This window comes from Dasypus novemcinctus, chromosome 9, assembly GCF_030445035.2.
Source record: "Dasypus novemcinctus isolate mDasNov1 chromosome 9, mDasNov1.1.hap2, whole genome shotgun sequence".
NCBI classification, from domain to species: Eukaryota; Metazoa; Chordata; class Mammalia; order Cingulata; family Dasypodidae; genus Dasypus; species Dasypus novemcinctus.
In genome coordinates this window covers 9,791,222-9,809,847 of record NC_080681.1, presented here as the reverse complement: position 1 = coordinate 9,809,847, position 18,626 = coordinate 9,791,222, and the positions used below count along the sequence as shown (strand labels likewise).

General features: G+C 38.8%; 1 protein-coding gene across 3 annotated transcripts in view; it reads left to right on the top strand.

Moving 5' to 3' along the window:
- The window catches only part of MAGI3 (membrane associated guanylate kinase, WW and PDZ domain containing 3), a 306,230-nt gene that overhangs the window by 273,076 nt on the left and 14,528 nt on the right, over nt 1-18,626 (top strand). For 2 of the 3 annotated variants that reach the window (XM_071217190.1, XM_058303014.2), the window contains exons 11-16: nt 1,187-1,218; nt 3,119-3,275; nt 5,221-5,312; nt 7,010-7,202; nt 9,819-10,007; nt 15,601-15,786. In XM_071217190.1, the coding sequence (XP_071073291.1) occupies nt 1,187-1,218; nt 3,119-3,275; nt 5,221-5,312; nt 7,010-7,202; nt 9,819-10,007; nt 15,601-15,786 (849 nt within the window). The remainder of the gene's footprint in view (nt 1-1,186; nt 1,219-3,118; nt 3,276-5,220; nt 5,313-7,009; nt 7,203-9,818; nt 10,008-15,600; nt 15,787-18,626) is intronic. The other variant, XM_058303015.2, reaches the window with a different exon arrangement.

Here is an 18,626-nt window from a genome sequence, read left to right as displayed (position 1 = left end):
GTGTTCATATATTTAATTGTCCTTCCGTCAAGGTCAGAATATCTCCTCTTCCCAAAGGACTTGACTGATAATTAGTGTGCATTTTCCTTAAGGTTCTGTCTGATTGCTTCCAGAAGCAGGACCTTTTTCAGCAGTTTTTGGGTTTTGTTGTTGTTATTAGGGATTGCATTTGTGGCCGTTATGCATTTATTTCCCTCTATATTCTTTTTAAAATCTGATTTATGGCTTTAATGATTAGAGAGAGTAACAGCGTTTCACTACTTGAAATGAAATATGTCCTCTAATTTCATTTTCTCTATTGATGCAATAGTAGAAATTGACTCTTTCAACCAGTAGTACTTCATCTGGGCCTCTGTAATGGACCAAAAGTGTTCTTAAAGAGCAAGCATCTCTGTAGATAAATAAAATGTTGGATGGGATGTTAATCTGTTCTGCAGGAGCATCACGATAGCTTTTGCTTATAAGGCTTTTATCTTAAGCCCTAGTATCTGACTGTAAATGTTAATTAAACCCCATAGCGCACATGTGAGAGAAATATGATTCTTCTTCTCCAAGGTCATCTGCCAACATGAACTATTCCCAAACATTATAAATACAGTTCCAAGGACTAATCACAAAGGTGCATTTTAATAGACTTTCTTAACTCTTCACCTGTGGATGAATAATAATTTAAAGAATAAAATTTAGCCCTTCACTCTTTTATCTCACTGTCTTTTATTTTTTATGATTGAGGCAAATGAGCACTTAACTTAATTGGGGTGTTTTCATGTAGTCTCATTTCTTTGAACCATTTTGGCTTCTTTGGTTGATGTGGCAAAATGTGTCAGAATAAAGTGAAAATCTCTTTGTGAATGCTGTAAAGTTATCCAGGGCTCCCACAAATATAGCAAAGAGGCTGTGGTTTGCTGTCACACAGGTTTATTGTCAATTTCCTGCCTTGCCACTTTTTCTATCATGTAGGCAAGCATGTTAATCTATTTGCACCTTAATTTTACCTTATCTATAAAATAGTGATAACATTTATGCCTTGGGATTGTCATAAGAATTAAAGGAGATAGTAACTGTATAATGTCTAACCTGTAGGAGGTCTTAGACATAGAATTTACTAGTCTACTGAAAATTAACAGTATTTGTGACCTAGAAGTGCTTTCTTTTTAAAGTTTGACTCCTTTTTTTCTTTTTTAAGGTCCTTCTTCACCAACAAAAACTGCCAAAATGGTGAGTATGCAGTGGTCCCCAAATGCTTCTTCCTAGCACACCAAGACATGCCCCGTTCCACTCTAGGAGCAACTCACTGTGGTAGTGATTATTGAGTAGGAGAAATCGGGAGTCATGCTGCCCTGGGCTTGTATCAGAAACTTTAGGGGTATGAGTTAGAAAAAGGAAAGGGGGAGTGCTCTCCTGGCTAAGTATTTCTACTGGAGAAGTACTAGCAGCCCATACTAGCAAAAATTCTGTCCTCTAAGTGTAAAACATGGACATGTTGGAGTCTACTTAGGGGCCCTTTTACTTTCTTTGTGTTTCAGAGGTGCAAGAGTAAGAAGTAGCTAAAGGAACGCCCCTCCCAGAAATCCCTTCAAATATTAGTGTACGTGATAAACTACTACCTCTTCTATTTGATACCAAGACAGAAAATGTGATCATTTTATGTAATTTCATGGAAACTACAAGTATCTACATTTAGATAACCATCTTACATTTAGGACTAAAGAAGACTTCTAGAGTAATTGGAGCCTTCTGTACTCAATTGGCCTGTTATCAAAGTGGTGGTAGGTTGTCAGACCTGAGACACTATCTTTGGAATTTTTCTGATTGAAGGACATATATAGAGAATAAAGAACTGAAAAAGGGCACAAAATAGTACTAAGGTGAAATAAACTGCTCTTGGAGCACATGTGTTACTACTTAAATTTCACAATTACATAGACTGTTAAAGGAAAAGACCATCAGGTATTAAATGAATTAATTTTAGCCCACCGAGTAGGATTCTTCTACAAATTTGCTGTTTTATGGATCAAAGGGAAAGAACTAGACCCTTGGCTTCTGCCCTTTTATACAACTGTTTGTACCACTTAAGTCCAGCGTGAACAGAAATTTGTCTTCCCCGTTCAGTTACAATTGCATTATAGTTTTCTACATTTCTTTCTTCCTCTAGTAATGACTTTCTAATTCTCGTGTCATCATATCTCTTTCCTTATGAGTGCTAGTGTTGCCATGTTGACCCTAATGCTTTATAACTAATGATTGGCTTCGGTGACCTCTAACTGCTTCTGCCGAATCCTAGGGACAAGAAAAGGAGGCTGCTCTTCCTTTCCCTGCCATCTGGCTGGGTTTGGGACAGTGAAGGGCCCCTCTGGCCAGTGCTTTATAATAACTGACTCCTCACAACTCCCTGACAGGCTGCTGCTTCTGCATTCTAGTCCGTGTTAATTCTTTTATCATAAACGTCTATAATTTCCCTCTCCGAACAGCTATTGAGGTTGGCATGCTGGTCTAAAATAAAACACTTTGAGAGGGGAAAAGGAGAGACCAAGTTACCATCTTTTATTTTCTTGGGGATAATTAATGGGTTTATTTTTAAAATTTTATTAAAGGATCATTTTTTTCAGCTATTATTTTGGGAAATTTCTAGCTGAATAGGAAATTTAGCAAAATATACTATGCTGCTTTCCCTTATCTGATTGTCTAGCATGGTACTTTTTTCCTTAAAATATTTGAATTGGCCAAGCAGGGTTTTTACATTGTTATCTTTGTAAACTAAATGAGTCAACACTTTATATTCCATTTTCTTAGAAAGAATATTATTCTAAACATCTTCACTACAAATTAAATCCAGTGTGCAGAGAGGTGGGGCTTACACACAAGACTAATTAATGCCCCTTCAGTTGGCATCATTATAAACTATTTTTCTAATTAAAGTTAAATATGTATTAACCAAATGCACATAGCTGGGAAAATGAATTCCTGTAAGATTCTAAAACTGCTGTGGCTTTGACCTGCTGCCTGTACAACTATGAGGAGTTGGCAAACCAGTTTCAGACAACAATATTATGGACTAATCAACCATCTGATTTTTTTTTTTTTTCAAATTACTAAGTAAGACCCTTTTCCATTTCAGAAAACAGATAAAAAGGAAAATTCAGGAAGTTTGGAGACCATAAATGATCCCATTCCTCAGCCTATGCCTTTTCCACCCAGCATTATCAGGTCAGGATCCCCAAAATTGGATCCTTCTGAGGTCTACCTGAAATCTAAGACTTTATATGAAGACAAACGTAAGTAGTTGTGGGCTATTTCAGGAGAGCACATTAAAAGATAAATTTGGGTTTTTTTAAAAACTGGGACCTTCCCACTTTTCAAAACAGAAGGAATAGCATTTGCACCTCGGCCCTGCCTGGCCTGGGTTCTGCAGGTACTTCAGTTTGGCTGGGTGTGACTGGCAGGGAGGGCCAGAGAGGGAGCCGGAGCAGGTCACAATCTGTGGAGGGCTGACCATGCCGGTCTAAGGAAGCTGGAGTTGGTCATACAAAGGAGCGAGAGACACTGATTGTTTTGGGGTGTTTTTTTAGGTCTCACGGGTTGGGGATTGAACTCGGGACCTTGTATTGGGAAGCCGTTGCTCAACCACCGCACCACATCTGCTTCCCTGAGTTGCTTTTTGTTTTTCATTTATTTTGCTTGTTGTTTGTTTCTTGTTTTTTTCAGGAGGCACCGGGAACCAAACCCGGGACCTTCTGTTTGGGAGGCAGGCACTCAACCACTTGAGCCATATCCATTCCTGAATGGTTTTAACCATAGGGAAAACATTACTGGACTTGTGTTTCAGAAAGATTTTCCTGACAGGAGTATGGAGGATAAATCAGAGCAGTATGCAGTTTGATGCAAGGAGATCAAAGAGTAGTTCTCTAGAGGAATCTGGCTAGGAGATGATGAGAAGAGAGATTGCATAAGGCAAAAATTCATTTTCTTACTAATTCACTTATTAATGATACATTTTTTCCAAAATAAAATTGCAGGCTTAAGTAGGTTTAATGTTTTTTAAAAATAAAATTGTGTTAAGGAAATAGATATAGCTCTACCTTGGAATAGATGTATACAGGTAGAAATATTATACATAATCAACTTCATGCTTATTTAATCAGTCTTTATCTTGGTGTTCCCAGACCATATTTAGAAAGAGGAAAACCAGGTGTAAGCATAGCAAAGCAGTAATTTAAGTTAGTATATCCATGGAAAGTCGCTCTTCAAACTTCCCTTTCCTAGCCTGATACATTCTTAGTGTTTGTATAAACGATCAAATCCCTTTGAGTTCCTTCATCGCTAGAATTCTGTGGTTCTAATTGGAAGCATATACCAAAAGAGATTCCTTTTAAAGGAATTATCAGGAATTTACCCCATATATAAATTTTTTATTTATTCCCTTAGCTTTTATATAGTTCCCTGATATTTCTCCCTTTTCTCTTTCTAGTTAAATACTCCTTACTTGTAATTAAAATTAATGTTACTCAGAGAACAAATTTTTGTCTTGAGGTAATTTTCTGACTTGGTATGCTGATGACTGCCCTTTGGGGCAGGATAGAGTGGTTAGGAGCCTGGCCCTGGAAGGCAAGCTGGCCTTCCGGCTCAGCTTCTCCACTAAATTCCTGTGAGGAACCTACGCAAGTTACTTATGCCCTCAGTTTTCTCAGCTGGCAAATGGGGCTAATAATAGGCATTAGCTATTATTTGTTTTCCCTTAAAATAATATAATCTTGCAAAATTAGTCAAGGTAGCCAGTTTAGAGGGAATGCTTTTTTGAGGCAAAGATATTAGTGTAAGAATAGAAATAAGGATTTAAAGTACCTTGCCCAATTGCTAACTTAGATAATTGTGCCTTCAAATATAAAATTTAAATTGGATAATTCTGAAGTTATTAATATTGTAATATTGATTTGAAAGCATTTGAAGACAATGGCAGAGTAATACTGAATACATGGAAGTGTGGGGATAAATATTCCTAAGCAATCTTGGTAGAAAGTTTTGCTTAGAGCTCTGAACAAATATTGATGTGTTTGTTTTTTGTAATGTTATGCTTTACTGTAAACTTAGACTTATCAACGAAGTTTTGATGTTATTAAATTACTCTATAATATTATCCAAATAAATATTGAACTTCATTTTGTTTTAATCTTCTTAAAAATAAATCTAAGTATTTATTTTATATTTTCTGGTTTTCCTTAGCACCAAACACCAAAGATTTGGATGTTTTTCTTCGGAAACAGGAATCAGGGTTTGGCTTCAGGGTACTAGGAGGAGATGGACCTGATCAATCTGTAAGTTTATATACTTTGGAATTGGACTATTCCTGTTAATACTTTTGAGTGGTGATTTGATGGGATATGGTGAGATTTTTGCTTTTTTTTTTTTTTTTCCTTTTGAGATTATTTCTAAAAGCCTTATCAATATGAGGAAGAACTATATTTCTGTTGCATAGTCCTTCAGTTAACTTGGTATAGCTAAAGCTAAAAACTGTAGGTTAAAGCTGAATATTTCAGCTGTATGTTAGACAGTAATTTCTTTTTCTTCTCTTTGTTCCAGATGCTTATTTTAAGTTATTTCCTTTTGATTTCATTGAATAGGTTCTAACACATTTCCTTCTCTAAGAAACCTATAATCCAAAGTACTGTTTACCACAATTACTCTCTCTTCTCAATGCTCCATAAACATTTGGCATGAGCCTGCGCATATTACGTCACCTAATCTCATTTATGGGTTGACATTTTCATGTGCCATACTTTGCATGTCACTTATCTGTTACCCATGAAACTAGAGGAATATAAATAATCATTTATGTCCAAAGAATAAGGTTATATTTGCAAAGCATTTAAAATCTAGAATTTTGTTTATGCATGACTCTCACATATAGTTAGATTAGAGAACAAATGCAGTAGGTTTTGTTTTTAAAACTGTGCCCTTGGTTTGAAGGACAAAGAAAGTGCTTTCTAAAATTTCAGAATGTATTTACATTTTATTTTGTATATTATCAAAACGACTACTTTATTTTCATGCTTGGAAATTCAGATGAATAACAATATTTAAAAAGCGACAAGGTTTTTATTTTTAAATAGAACATTTGATTTGTATAATATAGATGTGGTTTAATTAGTCATATTGGTTATAATTACAACTATCATCTGAGAAAAATAAAGCTTAAGGCAGGTTGCCTCTGTGTTGGGCAGTTGTAAGATACCTTGATTGTTCTTGGTGATGTATCTGTTTTTATTTTATTAACCCCTATTAAGTTGGTATTCACAATGTTCACGTAGACATTTTAAGAATTTTTTTCAAACAACTTTGGGAGAAACTTTTCTCCTCTCTTAAATGTCAGGCTTTAGCAGCTCTGAAACCAGCCCAAATATTCAGGATTGCTTGATTATAGCATTCTAATTGCTGGTGCGTAGAATGTTCTAGACCTGTTCACCTAGATGCAATAGACCCTAGGCCACTCTGTTTCCTTAAAATATTTACTGCTTTGAGATTTAGGAACAAGAACTGTTTCCCTGTTGTATATACTGAACTTGTACTGATGGCCATGTATGATGGGAGTATCATAAGACATATCCCAGTTGCTGTGAACAGTGTGTAGAATATTTTTCCCAATGGCATTGACCAGACTTTCCTCACTTTTAGTAGCTACTCCACAGAATTGCATTTTCTGAGTGTAATATTGTTGTTCTGTTGTCCTCGAGTATGTGATGGTGGTGCTTTTTGCATTATTGAACAACTCTGTGCTTTCTGTCTTCTTGCTGCTCAACCTTGAGGGTCCAGAAGGGATGTCATAGAATAGTGTCATTATTTGAAATGCCATTTTGAAGAATGGTCACTTTCTAAAAGATCATTTTCTAAAATACATCTTTTCATAGTTGAACTGCAAAAATCTGCTGATATGCACAGTGCTCAGTCAGGAGGTCCTTACCGCTCAGCTGATCTCAGTAGACTGCAGATCAATCCACATTTTGTTTCTTATCAGATCTATATTGGCGCTATCATTCCTCTGGGGGCAGCTGAGAAAGATGGCCGGCTCCGGGCTGCCGATGAGCTGATGTGCATCGATGGGATTCCTGTTAAAGGGAAGTCACACAAACAAGTCTTGGACCTAATGACAACTGCTGCTCGAAATGGCCACGTGTTATTAACCGTCAGAAGAAAGATTTTCTGTGGTGGTATGTGAAACCTGTTACTGCTCTGATAAATTATAAAAGCAGCAAAGAGTCTTACTCCACTTTCTTTGTGGTTTTATAGGTTATTTTAGTTTGACTGCTAGTGTATAAGAGAACCCATTTGGTGTGATCTAGTCCTCCTTGTGGAAGACCATGTAAGGTCAAAAGTATCCAAAAATAAAACTACATCTATCAAGAAGGAGTCATAAGGGAAGCGGACTTGGCCCAGTGGTTAGGGTATCCGTCTACCACATGGGAGGTCCACGGTTCAAACCCCGGGCCTCCTTGACCCATGTGGAGCTGGCCCCTCTGCAGTGCTGATGCGCACAAGGAGTGCCCTGCCACGCAGGGGTGTCCCCCGCGTAGGGGAGCCCCACGTGCAAGGAGTGCGCCCTGTAAGGAGAGCTGCCCAGCGCGAAAGAAAGTGCAGCCTGCCCAGGAATGGCACCACACCATGGAGAGCTGACACAACAAGATGATACAACAAAAAGAAACACAAATTCCTGGTGCTGCTGATAGGGATAGAAGCAGTCACAGAAGAACACACAGCGAATGAACACAGAGAGCAGACAACTGGGGGGAGGAGGGGAAAGAAAGAAATAAAAAATAAATCTTTAAAAAAAAAAAGGTAATAAATGTTGGGCCTCCATACTAAGATTATATTAATGTATTTATAAATTTACCATTGTGATGCAGATGAGAGTATCAGATTAAATCTCCTTTTTAAAATAAGAAATAAAGTTATTCAGTCATATCAACATATACCTAAAATAGTTTGGATCCTAATGAAATCCCAAATCTTCAAAGAAAATGAAATGTTTCCAATGAGAAATCTTGGTATAATGTAACATTTTATTAAGTATTCATTATGTTCCAAACACATGGATTATTTTATTCAATCACAATACTATGATGTAAATACTTTCATTATCTAGTTTTACAATTGCTTATAGAAAAGTTGAGGGACACATACCTATTAGGAAAAAGGGCCAGGATTAAAACTGAGGCAGTTTAATTACCGAGCCCGTGCTCTAACAATTACACTGTGATATGAATAACTTATAGTTTTCTCTTCAATAACATTGTGAAGATTAAATAGTAATTTTTCACTTAAAAATTTTTTAGGCGGTACCAGGGTTTGAACCCAGGACCTTACACATGGGAAGTAGGCACTCACCCACTGAGCTACATCCACTCCCCGGTGAGACTTTGGGGATTTTTCCTTTGTTTTGTACATCCCCAAGAGGTACTGGGGATGAACCTAAATAGTAATTTTTATAGGTAAATTCTTGCCACTTTAAAATTGAAAAAAGACAACCTTATAGTACCAGAATGTAAGCGTCATGAAGGCAGGGATTTTTATCGTTTAGGTCTCTGGCACAGAGTGGGCATCAATAAATATTTCCATCACTCTTATAAGCGAGGCACTGTGTTTTTTATTGCAACATCCAAAGTAAAGACATGCCTCTTTTTGTAAACACCAGGCACTTAAAGACACATACAGATTCTAATGCAGTATTGCCTCAGATTTTTTGTGCTGGCAGTAGAACATGACTACATACCATAAATATGTGATATTGTACAACCTACATGTTGGCTATCCCCTGGATAGCCATCATGAAATATAACAGTAGTTTCATAATACTGGAGGCATTCTAGCCAATTCATTCTAGCAGTAGGTTACATGAGAAATCCTTCATTTTTACGTAATGATTGGATGTTGGTGGCATTTAGTTTAGATTCTACAACATATTCTTAGAATCATGTAAATTTTTGAACCAAAAGAGACCTTATAAATACATATTCTTCAACTGCAGTGTGTTGTAGTTGTTGTTAATGATGGGCTATACCAAATTATACCACAAAATATGCCTCTTGTTTTTAGCAACTAGACCTGGCTTGTGTCGTTCGTTCTTATATTCTGATATCATTCTTGAAGAGGAGAAAACGTGGGTTAACGACATACTTGCTTGGATTCTGTATGACCCTAGAGAGTTTGCTGCTCATGTCGACAGCTATGTGCTCCAGCAGGGGGGAACGAAAGGCTGAGAACTGCTAATGATCAGCTCATCTGATATCATCAACCGGGGAACTGCAATAGTAAAACACAGTACATAAGACAAAGCCTGTGCAGGTGCACACTGTTCCCAGCCCGTGACAGCCACAGCGCTGCCCTGATACAGTGGCTTCTCAGATATCAGTGAATGTCAGGCGCTGCACTAAGTTACATTCAAAGCTGAAGTTAAGAGGAGGTTCACTGCGTCATTTCCCGTTATCTGCTTTTGTAAAAATTACTGGTCAAGGTTAAAAACCTTAATGGAACTAAACAATTTCCAGGAGAATTTTTTGCTCTCAAATCTCGGGGAAGCTTTGAAAAACTTCTTTTAAAGTGGACTAGCATTCGATTATATGTATTATTCCCGTGATAGACTTCCAGAGCTTTGAGGAAGCCAGAGGGACCGCAGTCCCCTGCATCTGGCCTCAGGTGGTATCCAGGCGTCAGAAGGAAGGGACTGCTTTTCTAGGCTTTATGTTATTAGAAACTAAAGTTTCTTGTGGCAGGCTCAGCACAAAAATGTTGATGTTCTAGAAATAGCAAACTAATCATGTTTATTACAGAGAAACTGCCCGAGGACGACAGCTCTCAAGCCTTCCTTTCAGCGCAGAATGGATCTCCCCGCCTGAGCCGCGCGGAGGTGCCTGTCAGGCCAGCTGCCCAGGACCCCTATGACGTTGTCTTGCATCGAAAAGAAAACGAAGGATTTGGGTTTGTCATACTTACGTCTAAAAGTAAACCACCTCCAGGAGGTAAGGGCTCCCGGAGCCTGTTCTCCCTCCCTGTAATTCCAGTTTTCTGAGCCCACCACTAGGGCTTATGAAACTAATTAGGAATTATGTGTAAATTGCCTTAGAGACTTACCTTTTCAAGAACAGTATTTTCCTTATTTTTGAAATTAATCTCAACCAAACCTTTCAGGGTACAGGTTCATCTATCATCTCAAATTTCATAAAAATAAGTCTCAGTAGCTGAGTTTGTGTCAAGATTGTACAAGGAGATTCAGTAGAAGGTACAATGCTTCTTTTAAAGATGGGGATATAGTTTTTTTTAATTAGAAGATTGTTATGCAGAAATAAATTAGCAATTGAGAGATTAACAGAAAAATCATGACACAAATGTCTTAAATAGTTCTTTCATGTTATTTAATAATAATTGCCATATTGCAGCTATAAAGTACCCTTATTGACTAAGAGACATTCCTACCTTTCATTTATGCTTCATTCAAAGGTAAATTTTTTTCAAAACCTTTGAAAATTAATCTAAATATCCTGAACTGAGTTTAACAAAATGTCCTTGTCTGGGAAGGATGACTGTATCTATTAACTCCCTCAATAATGGAGGAATTACCTCTAGTATGTTCAGGGCAGATTCAACAAATTAAATATTGTGTTTTGTCTTGATTTTTCTAAGAAATAATCTTTAAATATACCTGTAAAATCTAAATGAGTATATAATGAAGAACCAGCAAACTGATATTTATGTATTAAGCTTATATGGTAACTCCCTCCCCCCCCAGGTGAAAACATCTTTGACAACATGAAAATGTCCTGTTGCCTTTGCCAGTGAATCTGATTGTCTCTTCGGTAGCGAGATCCTTTTAGACTGGATGGTCACTAAAACCACAGTAAAAAAAAGAAAACACTTTCAGGAAAGTGTTGTGAGCCAAAACATTTTGCAAAAATCTTGCTAAAATTAATGCAAGTGTGTAAAGGAAGAAGATTCTATGACATGGTTGAATTATTACTGTAGTATCAGGTCATTGCTCACTGATACTAGTTTCCAGTTTCCAAAAGCAGTTGCTATGGTAACACTTGGAACTGGAACTGTCACTGATGCTGTGAAGATGATTATGTGGCCTGTGTCAGAAAAACGAAGGAAAAAAAAGCAGCTTTTGGATGGATTTCATGTTGTATCATTGGAAATCAGTATTTCCAAAAACAAATAACCATTTTGGATAATCATATTGCCATTCTTACATTATACGATAATTCCAGGCATTTATGTTATCGAAAAATGAAAAGTTCTTAGTGTAAAAGATGCTGTTTTTTTATATTAAAGATATATCTTTGCTACCATATAAAAATTAGGGGAGGGGAGCAGATATAGCTCAAGTGGTTGAGTGCCTGCTTCCCATGTACCAGGTCCCAGGTTCAATCCCCAGCCTTAAAAAAAAAAAAAATTAGGAGAAAGTCTGGTGTTCACCATAAAACTAAGCAATATAGAGGAATTCAGTAAAACACATTACATTACTTAAATATGTTTAAATGGTTTTGAAATTTATGTTTTAAAATAGTTTCTATTTGATGATTTTACCTACCATCAAATAGTACTATTATAATAGTAAAAATACTATTAGATCTCTGCATAAGATAGTGTCACTGAGGGTTGGGCTTTGTAATCAGACAAACTTTGATTCAAGCCCCACCCTTGTCTTTTAATATCGTTCTGATCTCGAGCACATCATCCTCCAAGAGCTCAGTTTCCCCTGTGAATGGAGGTGATGAGAGCAATCCCTGTCCCATGTGAGGATTAAGGGAGACAGTGGACTTGAAGTCCCTAGCCTGGGTTTTCAGTGTTTGCTGCGTTGCTTGTCGTAGCTGCTGCTGCCATTGTTACCATCATTATTTAGAACACTGCTTGCCACTGTCTTTTTGTTGTTGTTTTGTTGTCGTTGTTTTGTTTTTGCCACTGTCTTTTCACTATTTTTTTTTCCTTAAGAAACTTTTAAAACTTTATCAATACTTGAGAAATGAGATGGGAAAAAAGCCCATTCAGAATGCAAGATTGAGGCAGCAGCTAATGTTTGGCAGGAAATCACTGTTTGCAGCTCATTAATTGTCAGCCTAAATGGTAAATTAGAAGAATTTTATATAAAGTACTTGAGATTTTCAGTCATGGCGTAAAACCAGAATTAATAATTTCACTAAAGTGCTATTAATAGTCTCACTAAATGCTGAGCCCTGCAAACATTCTTCTTGGAACTCCATCCATCTCTTATAGTTAGAAGAATCCTGGGGTGAGCTTAGAGGAGCAGCTTCTACTCACAGAGACTAAGCAATATGCTGCCAACTGCATAAAAAAGGCTTGGTTTAGTAAAAATTCAGCACAAGCAAAAGAGGCAGGAAACTTGTCAGTTGGAAAAGATCATTCTTTATGAACCTTGTCTCTGAACTCTGTTCAGTATAGGTTTGGGTTTTGGGTTTTGGCTTTTTGTTTGTTTTTCAGATTAAGTGGGGTTTTCTGGTAATATTCATCACAAAGAGAGTTCCCAGTAGCATCTGATACTGGTAATAAAATTCTGAGATTGTCTACGGCTTTTTTTTTTTTTTTTAAGGTACCAGGGGTTGACCCTGGGATCTCACGCATGGGAAGCAGGCGCTCAGCCCCTGAGCTGCACCTGCTCTCTCCACTGGTGACTCTTGCAAGGATCAGGGACCCAGGTTCAGCGTCCTAACTACCCTGGACCCCATCTGCACGCGCGCTGAATGAATAGAATTCTTTAAGATGAAAAGGACTTGACTAGTTTACTTTGCCAGTACGTCAGAGCTATTAGTTTTACTCTCTTATCATAGGTTTCTCAGTTCTGGTTGAAAAGGACTTATTTGAAAAGAGGACATTTCTGTTTTTTGTTGTTTTTTTTTTTCTTAAGCAACTTAAGACATTTTTTTTTCCCCTAAGAAGAAATATTCTAAGAACACTAAAGTGATTCCAGCAGCTGGACAAGCCAGGTTTTGAAGCAGGTCTAGGCCAAAGGTGAATGAAGATGAATAATTTGTCTTTATGGCAAATGCCTGTTGATTTTGTACCAACAAAACTCGGCTGTTTTGGAGGTACTCCTATGAAACCAAGAAAGGCGCAATCCGACTGCTTTTACCTCCCCTTGCCCAACTTCACAAAGTTTTGTACCAAGATGTGCTAATCCTCATTACCACATGCCCAAAAATGATGAGAGAAAGGGGACCACTAAAACTTCAGGGATTAATTCTGTTCGATGCGTTCCCAAGTCTGAATAAGCCCCTTTGAGTATGCCGAGGAACTGAAAAATTTCCTTCTCAGGGGATCTAGAATGAACATTACATAAGAGTAAATCTTAGAAGGAGAACAACAAAGATGGTGCTTGACAAGGTCACCAGAGGGCTGCCATATGACTACCATGTGCCACCCCGTGTTGGGCAATGCATATACTCCTACAGCCTGGCAGGGAGTACAGCACATACTGCATGGCATTTTTCTAATTACTTTGTTTGTTAGGAAAATGGTATAGTAAGTGCTTGCTGTAATTCAGAGTTTAATGGCACTCGCTTCCAACGCTGGCTTCCTGTAATTTAAGATACAGTCTCAGGAAGCAGATGTGGCCCAAGGGATAAGGCCTCTGCTTACCATATGGGAGGACCCAGGTTCAATCCCTGGGGCCTCCTGGTGATAAAGAAGAGAAACTGTGCTTGCGCAGTGAGCCAGTGCCTGCATGGCAAGCTGAGAGCCCGCGTGGCGAGCCAGGTGCCCAAGTGGTGAGCCTAGTGCCCATGTGGGTGCCTGCATGGCGAGCCGAGTGCCCACACGAGTGGTTGTGAGCTGAGTGCCTGTGCAGTGAGCCAGTTCCCTTGCGGTAAGCCAAGTGACCACGCAAGTGCCCGCGTGGCGAGTCAGTGCCCATGTGGTGAGCCCACGTGGTGAGCCAAGTGTCTGCCTGAGTGCCCATGCAAGCCAAGTGCCCACATGGTGAACCAAGTGCCCGCATGAGTGCCCATATGGTGAGCCAGTGCACATGTGGCAAGCCACGTGCCCCTGCAGCAAGCCAAATGCCCACATGGTTGGTTAGTGCATGCACAAGTGAGTCACACAGCAAGATGATGACATGACAAAAAAGAGAGACAAAGGGGAGAGGCAAGGTAAAGCGTAGCAGAGACCAGGAACTGAAGTGGCAAAATAGACAGGGAACCCCTCTCCACTTCAGAGGTCCCCAGGATCGAATCCCAGTGAATCCTAGACGAGAAAGATGAGAAGACAAAAAGAGAAATAGATACAGCAGATCATACAGCAAATGGACACAAGAAAGCAAAAACAGCAGGGCAGGGGAGGGGGGTGGAGGAGGAAAAAGATACAGTCTCCTACTACATAATTCTAGAAGAACCAAGGAATGACACTGTGTAAGAACATAAATCATGACCAAGAGTAACTTTGCCAGTCCAGATGAAGGCTTATTAAAATGTTATAACATACATACACCTACATATGACTCAGAACTTCTGATAAGGAGCCCATCTTACTGTGGAAATTAAGCATGGTTCACAGTGCCATTTAAAAATATGGATTACCCCTTATTCAGAGCAGTCACTAGTCAGCTGGAGCCACATGCTGGATCTACACTGGAAAATTCTCAGAGGAGATGGAAGGAACATTAGTTTTTTTAACACAGATGCCCCTTAAGTGGAAGTGGTGGAAGATGTTTGACAAGATATCCTAAATGTCCGAGAAGTCATTTTTAAACTGTAATAAAAACAAAGTGTCTTAATCATTTGCCTAGGGAAGCCTTTAGCGTTATGAGCTAGAGATAGAGTAGTCCTGCACCCAGGTGTCTGCTCAAATGTGTTAGCCTCAGCTGTGTGCATTCACAGTAGGAATTTATCCATGAACCAGAATTTAATGTTAAACATTCATTCCAGTTCAACCTGGCTTTTCTAATTTTAAAAGATCAAAGGGCTTAAATAAAAGGAATTAATTTTCAAGTAGTACTAAGTATGATTCCTTTTAATGGACAGTCATTTCACTGTTGGACTTCTGACCAGTAACTGCTAGTCCTAAACTTAAATTTGAACTGTTTTTATTTATAAGGTTCCTTATGGGTGTAAGTGCCCCTTCAGAAGTCAAGCAGACATTTATACTGAGGAAATAATTTAATAGAACCGAAGATGTACAAAGACTCATTGTAGCAGTTTCTAAATTAGAGAAACACTTAATGCAATCTGAATGACCAAAACAATAAATGAAGATCCTTTAGAAGGGTGAGATATTATCAGTAGTAATGAGATCAATAGCCCTTAAAAGGATAATTAAGATGACAGTATAAAAGTTGGAAAAGGATTTAGGGTAAGTGAAAAACAGCAAAGAGGTATATATGCTATGGTAGTAGCCTTGTAAAGAATATGTATGCAAGTAGACCAAAAGCGTAAGGTAATATGAAAATAGTTGCATTCTGATAGGATGGCCACACATGGAGCTCTTTTGGTGTATTTTTTTAAAGAATTTTCCTTGATGTTATTCTGTTGAATTTTTAAATGATGATGATAAATCCAACACTAGCAGATGTCATAAATAATTGGAAAACCTGGGTTTTTCCCATAGTTATTCCTCATAAAATTGGCCGAGTCATAGAAGGAAGCCCAGCTGATCGCTGTGGGAAATTGAAAGTTGGAGATCATATCTCAGCAGTGAATGGGCAGTCCATAATTGAACTGTCCCATGATAACATTGTTCAGCTGATTAAAGATGCTGGCGTCACCGTCACACTGACAGTCATTGCTGATGAAGGTAAGCAACTGGTAGGCCTGCCTTCCCCAAGTTGATTCAAGAGGCACAGAGTCTGCAGAAGGCAGTGGCTCCCTTCAAGAATCCCTGCAGCGACTGAACCATTTATAAATCCCAGAGTCTCATTCTTTGCCTTCTCCATTTAATGAACTTAGAAGATGGTTTATTATAAAGTTGTCAGCCGCTCAAGAAAAATAATCTAACTGGTGAGCGGTGGCCATTTATTTATGTGCTGGGGTTTAGAAGCAAGCATCCAGAAGTGAAAGAGATTGGCCATACATTTCAGATCTTATTTTCCTAAAATAATGTCTTAAGTCTCTGCTTGAGTGAGAGAAAAAATCCCTAAACAGTTCAAGGAAGTCACTTGTTATCAACCCTTTTGTGTCAGGCTCATGCCGTAGTGTGCCTTTCCTTGGGGGCAGGGCTTTGTTCTGGGCAGCTGCTTTATAAACAGGGAAAACGGAGCGTGCAGAAATGACCAGTAAACAGGGCGCCAGGCACATACTGGCAGCCCTGGAGTTGTACAAGCAAGTTCAGTGTCCTGCCTTTCTTTCAGGCTGCCTTTTCAAATTAAGTGTTTCTAATTAGGAACCATTTTGAATAGCATTAGCCCATGGTCTTTGTTTATGAATTACAAGGCAATGGTTACATAATGCTCATCTTATTTGTCTTTATTTTCCAAAACTTAACGAGGAGAAGCAAAAAACAGCAGAATGATGAAGGGTCCATCTTTTGTATTATAATTCCTGGTATATAATGTATATTCCTGTCTCATCTTCCCCCATGACCCTCTAATCTAGTCAAGTCTCTACATCTTTTACACTTCCTCTTGATTCTTCCTTTCTTTTCTGTTCCTACTGCTCTGTGCTCATAAGTTTATATCTAAGAATTTGCAAAACTTATAAAAATCGACTTTTCTGTCTAGTAGTGTGTATTTCTCCATGACCAGGGGTTTACCTTTCTCCAGGGCCACTTCCAGTTCTGCCTGTGATCTGGTGGTGATGATCTCTGCTTTCCCTTCTCCAGCCTGTTCTAGACCCTGTCCCAGACTCTGCTGATTCTTCTTTCTGAAATCCTCTGATGTAATTTCTCTGTATACGCCTCCATTGCTTTCCTGTTCTCTGTAGGAAGTGTTTTGTGATTTTGCACTCAGCCCACATTTTAAATTTACCTCCCTATGTTCTCTGTAGACACTCTGCTTGAGCTGAATTTGTTTCCTCATTGGTCTCTGAGCACACAGGCCTCCTCTCTTAACTTCGATAGCTTGTCCTGTCTCTGCAGTTCACTTTGCATTATTCTTATATAGTTAGCTTCCTTTCTAAATGGTCAACTCTTTGAAGACAAAGAGTGCCCTTCTATCCTCATGTGCCTTATACATTAGTAAAGACTTAAAAAATACTCATTGCCAGCATATGAAGATACTTAGCAGGTGCTCAGGTAATTTTTTTTTTAATAAGGAAATGAGTAAACGAATGAATGAACAAACAAATGAAGTGCAAGTTGGGAGATTTCAGTTCTGAGACCTTCTGTGCCATTATCTACCAGAGGCAATATAAGCCCAAAAGAGGAAGTAAGGCTCCTGACAGACAGGCATGAGTTCAAATCCTAACACCAACACCTGTTAGTTCACTATGTGACCTTAAGTTACATAACCTTTCCAAGCCTCAGTTTTCATCTGTAGAATGGAAATAATAATACCTATTTCAGGATCATTGTGAAGATTAAGGTGAAAATGTACATAATCTGCATTACTAGCCTAAGGTGCTCATCTCATGATAGCCATCATTATTTTCCCACATCTTTGCTTGGTGGGCTCTCTCATTCAGGTCTATGCTTAAAGCTTACCTCCTAAGGAAATAATAATACTTAGTAAGCACTTAATAATTGGCAGGCACTGTTTAAATACTTCACATATATTAACTCACTTAATGCTATACACTATAATTTGCCCATTCTGTATAATTTACCCATGGTCCTAAAGCTAGTAAGTGGCAAAACCAGGATTTAAAGAAGCCGATCTGGGAAACGGACTTTGGCCCAGTGGTTAGGGCGTCCGTCTACCACATGGGAGGTCCGCGGTTCAAACCCCGGGCCTCCTTGACCCGTGTGGAGCTGGCCGTGCGCAGTGCTGATGCGCGCAAGGAGTGCCCTGCCACGCAAGGGTGTCCCCCTCGTGGGGGAGCCCCACGCGCAAGGAGTGCACCCCGTGAGGAGAGCCGCCCAGCGTGAAAAGAAATAGCAGCCTGCCCAGGAATGGCGCCGCCCACACTTCCCGTGCCGCTGACGACAACAGAAGCGGACAAAGAAACAAGACGCAGCAAATAGACACCAAGAACAGACAACCAGGGGAGGGGGGGAATTAAATAAATAAATAAATCTTTAAAAAATAAATAAATAAATAAAGAAGCCGATCTGTCCCTGACCTGTGCTCTTAACTGCTATGCCTTCCCTCACCCACAGTATCTAAAATAAACTTCCCCCTGCCTGCAGCACTCCTCCTTTAAATCCCTTACCCTGCCTTACTTTTCTTCATCGCACTTATCTGTAGCTGAAATTATTTAATTATTTGTTTGCTTGTTTATTTTCCATCTTCCCACTAGACTAGGAAAGAAATCATAAGATTGATGAAGTTAGCGATTTTGTCATGTTCAGTGCTTAATCCCGAGTGCCCATTTACTTGAACTGATGTCACATCTATGTAGATTTATACCTGTAACTTGGTGCTATGTCCTAATACGTGTTAGGGCAAGTCTCTTTCTTTCTCTGACTTCCTTTTCAAACCTACTAAATATTCATGGAACTCTTCCATATAAAATTTTAGAGCAGATTATTCAACTTCTCAA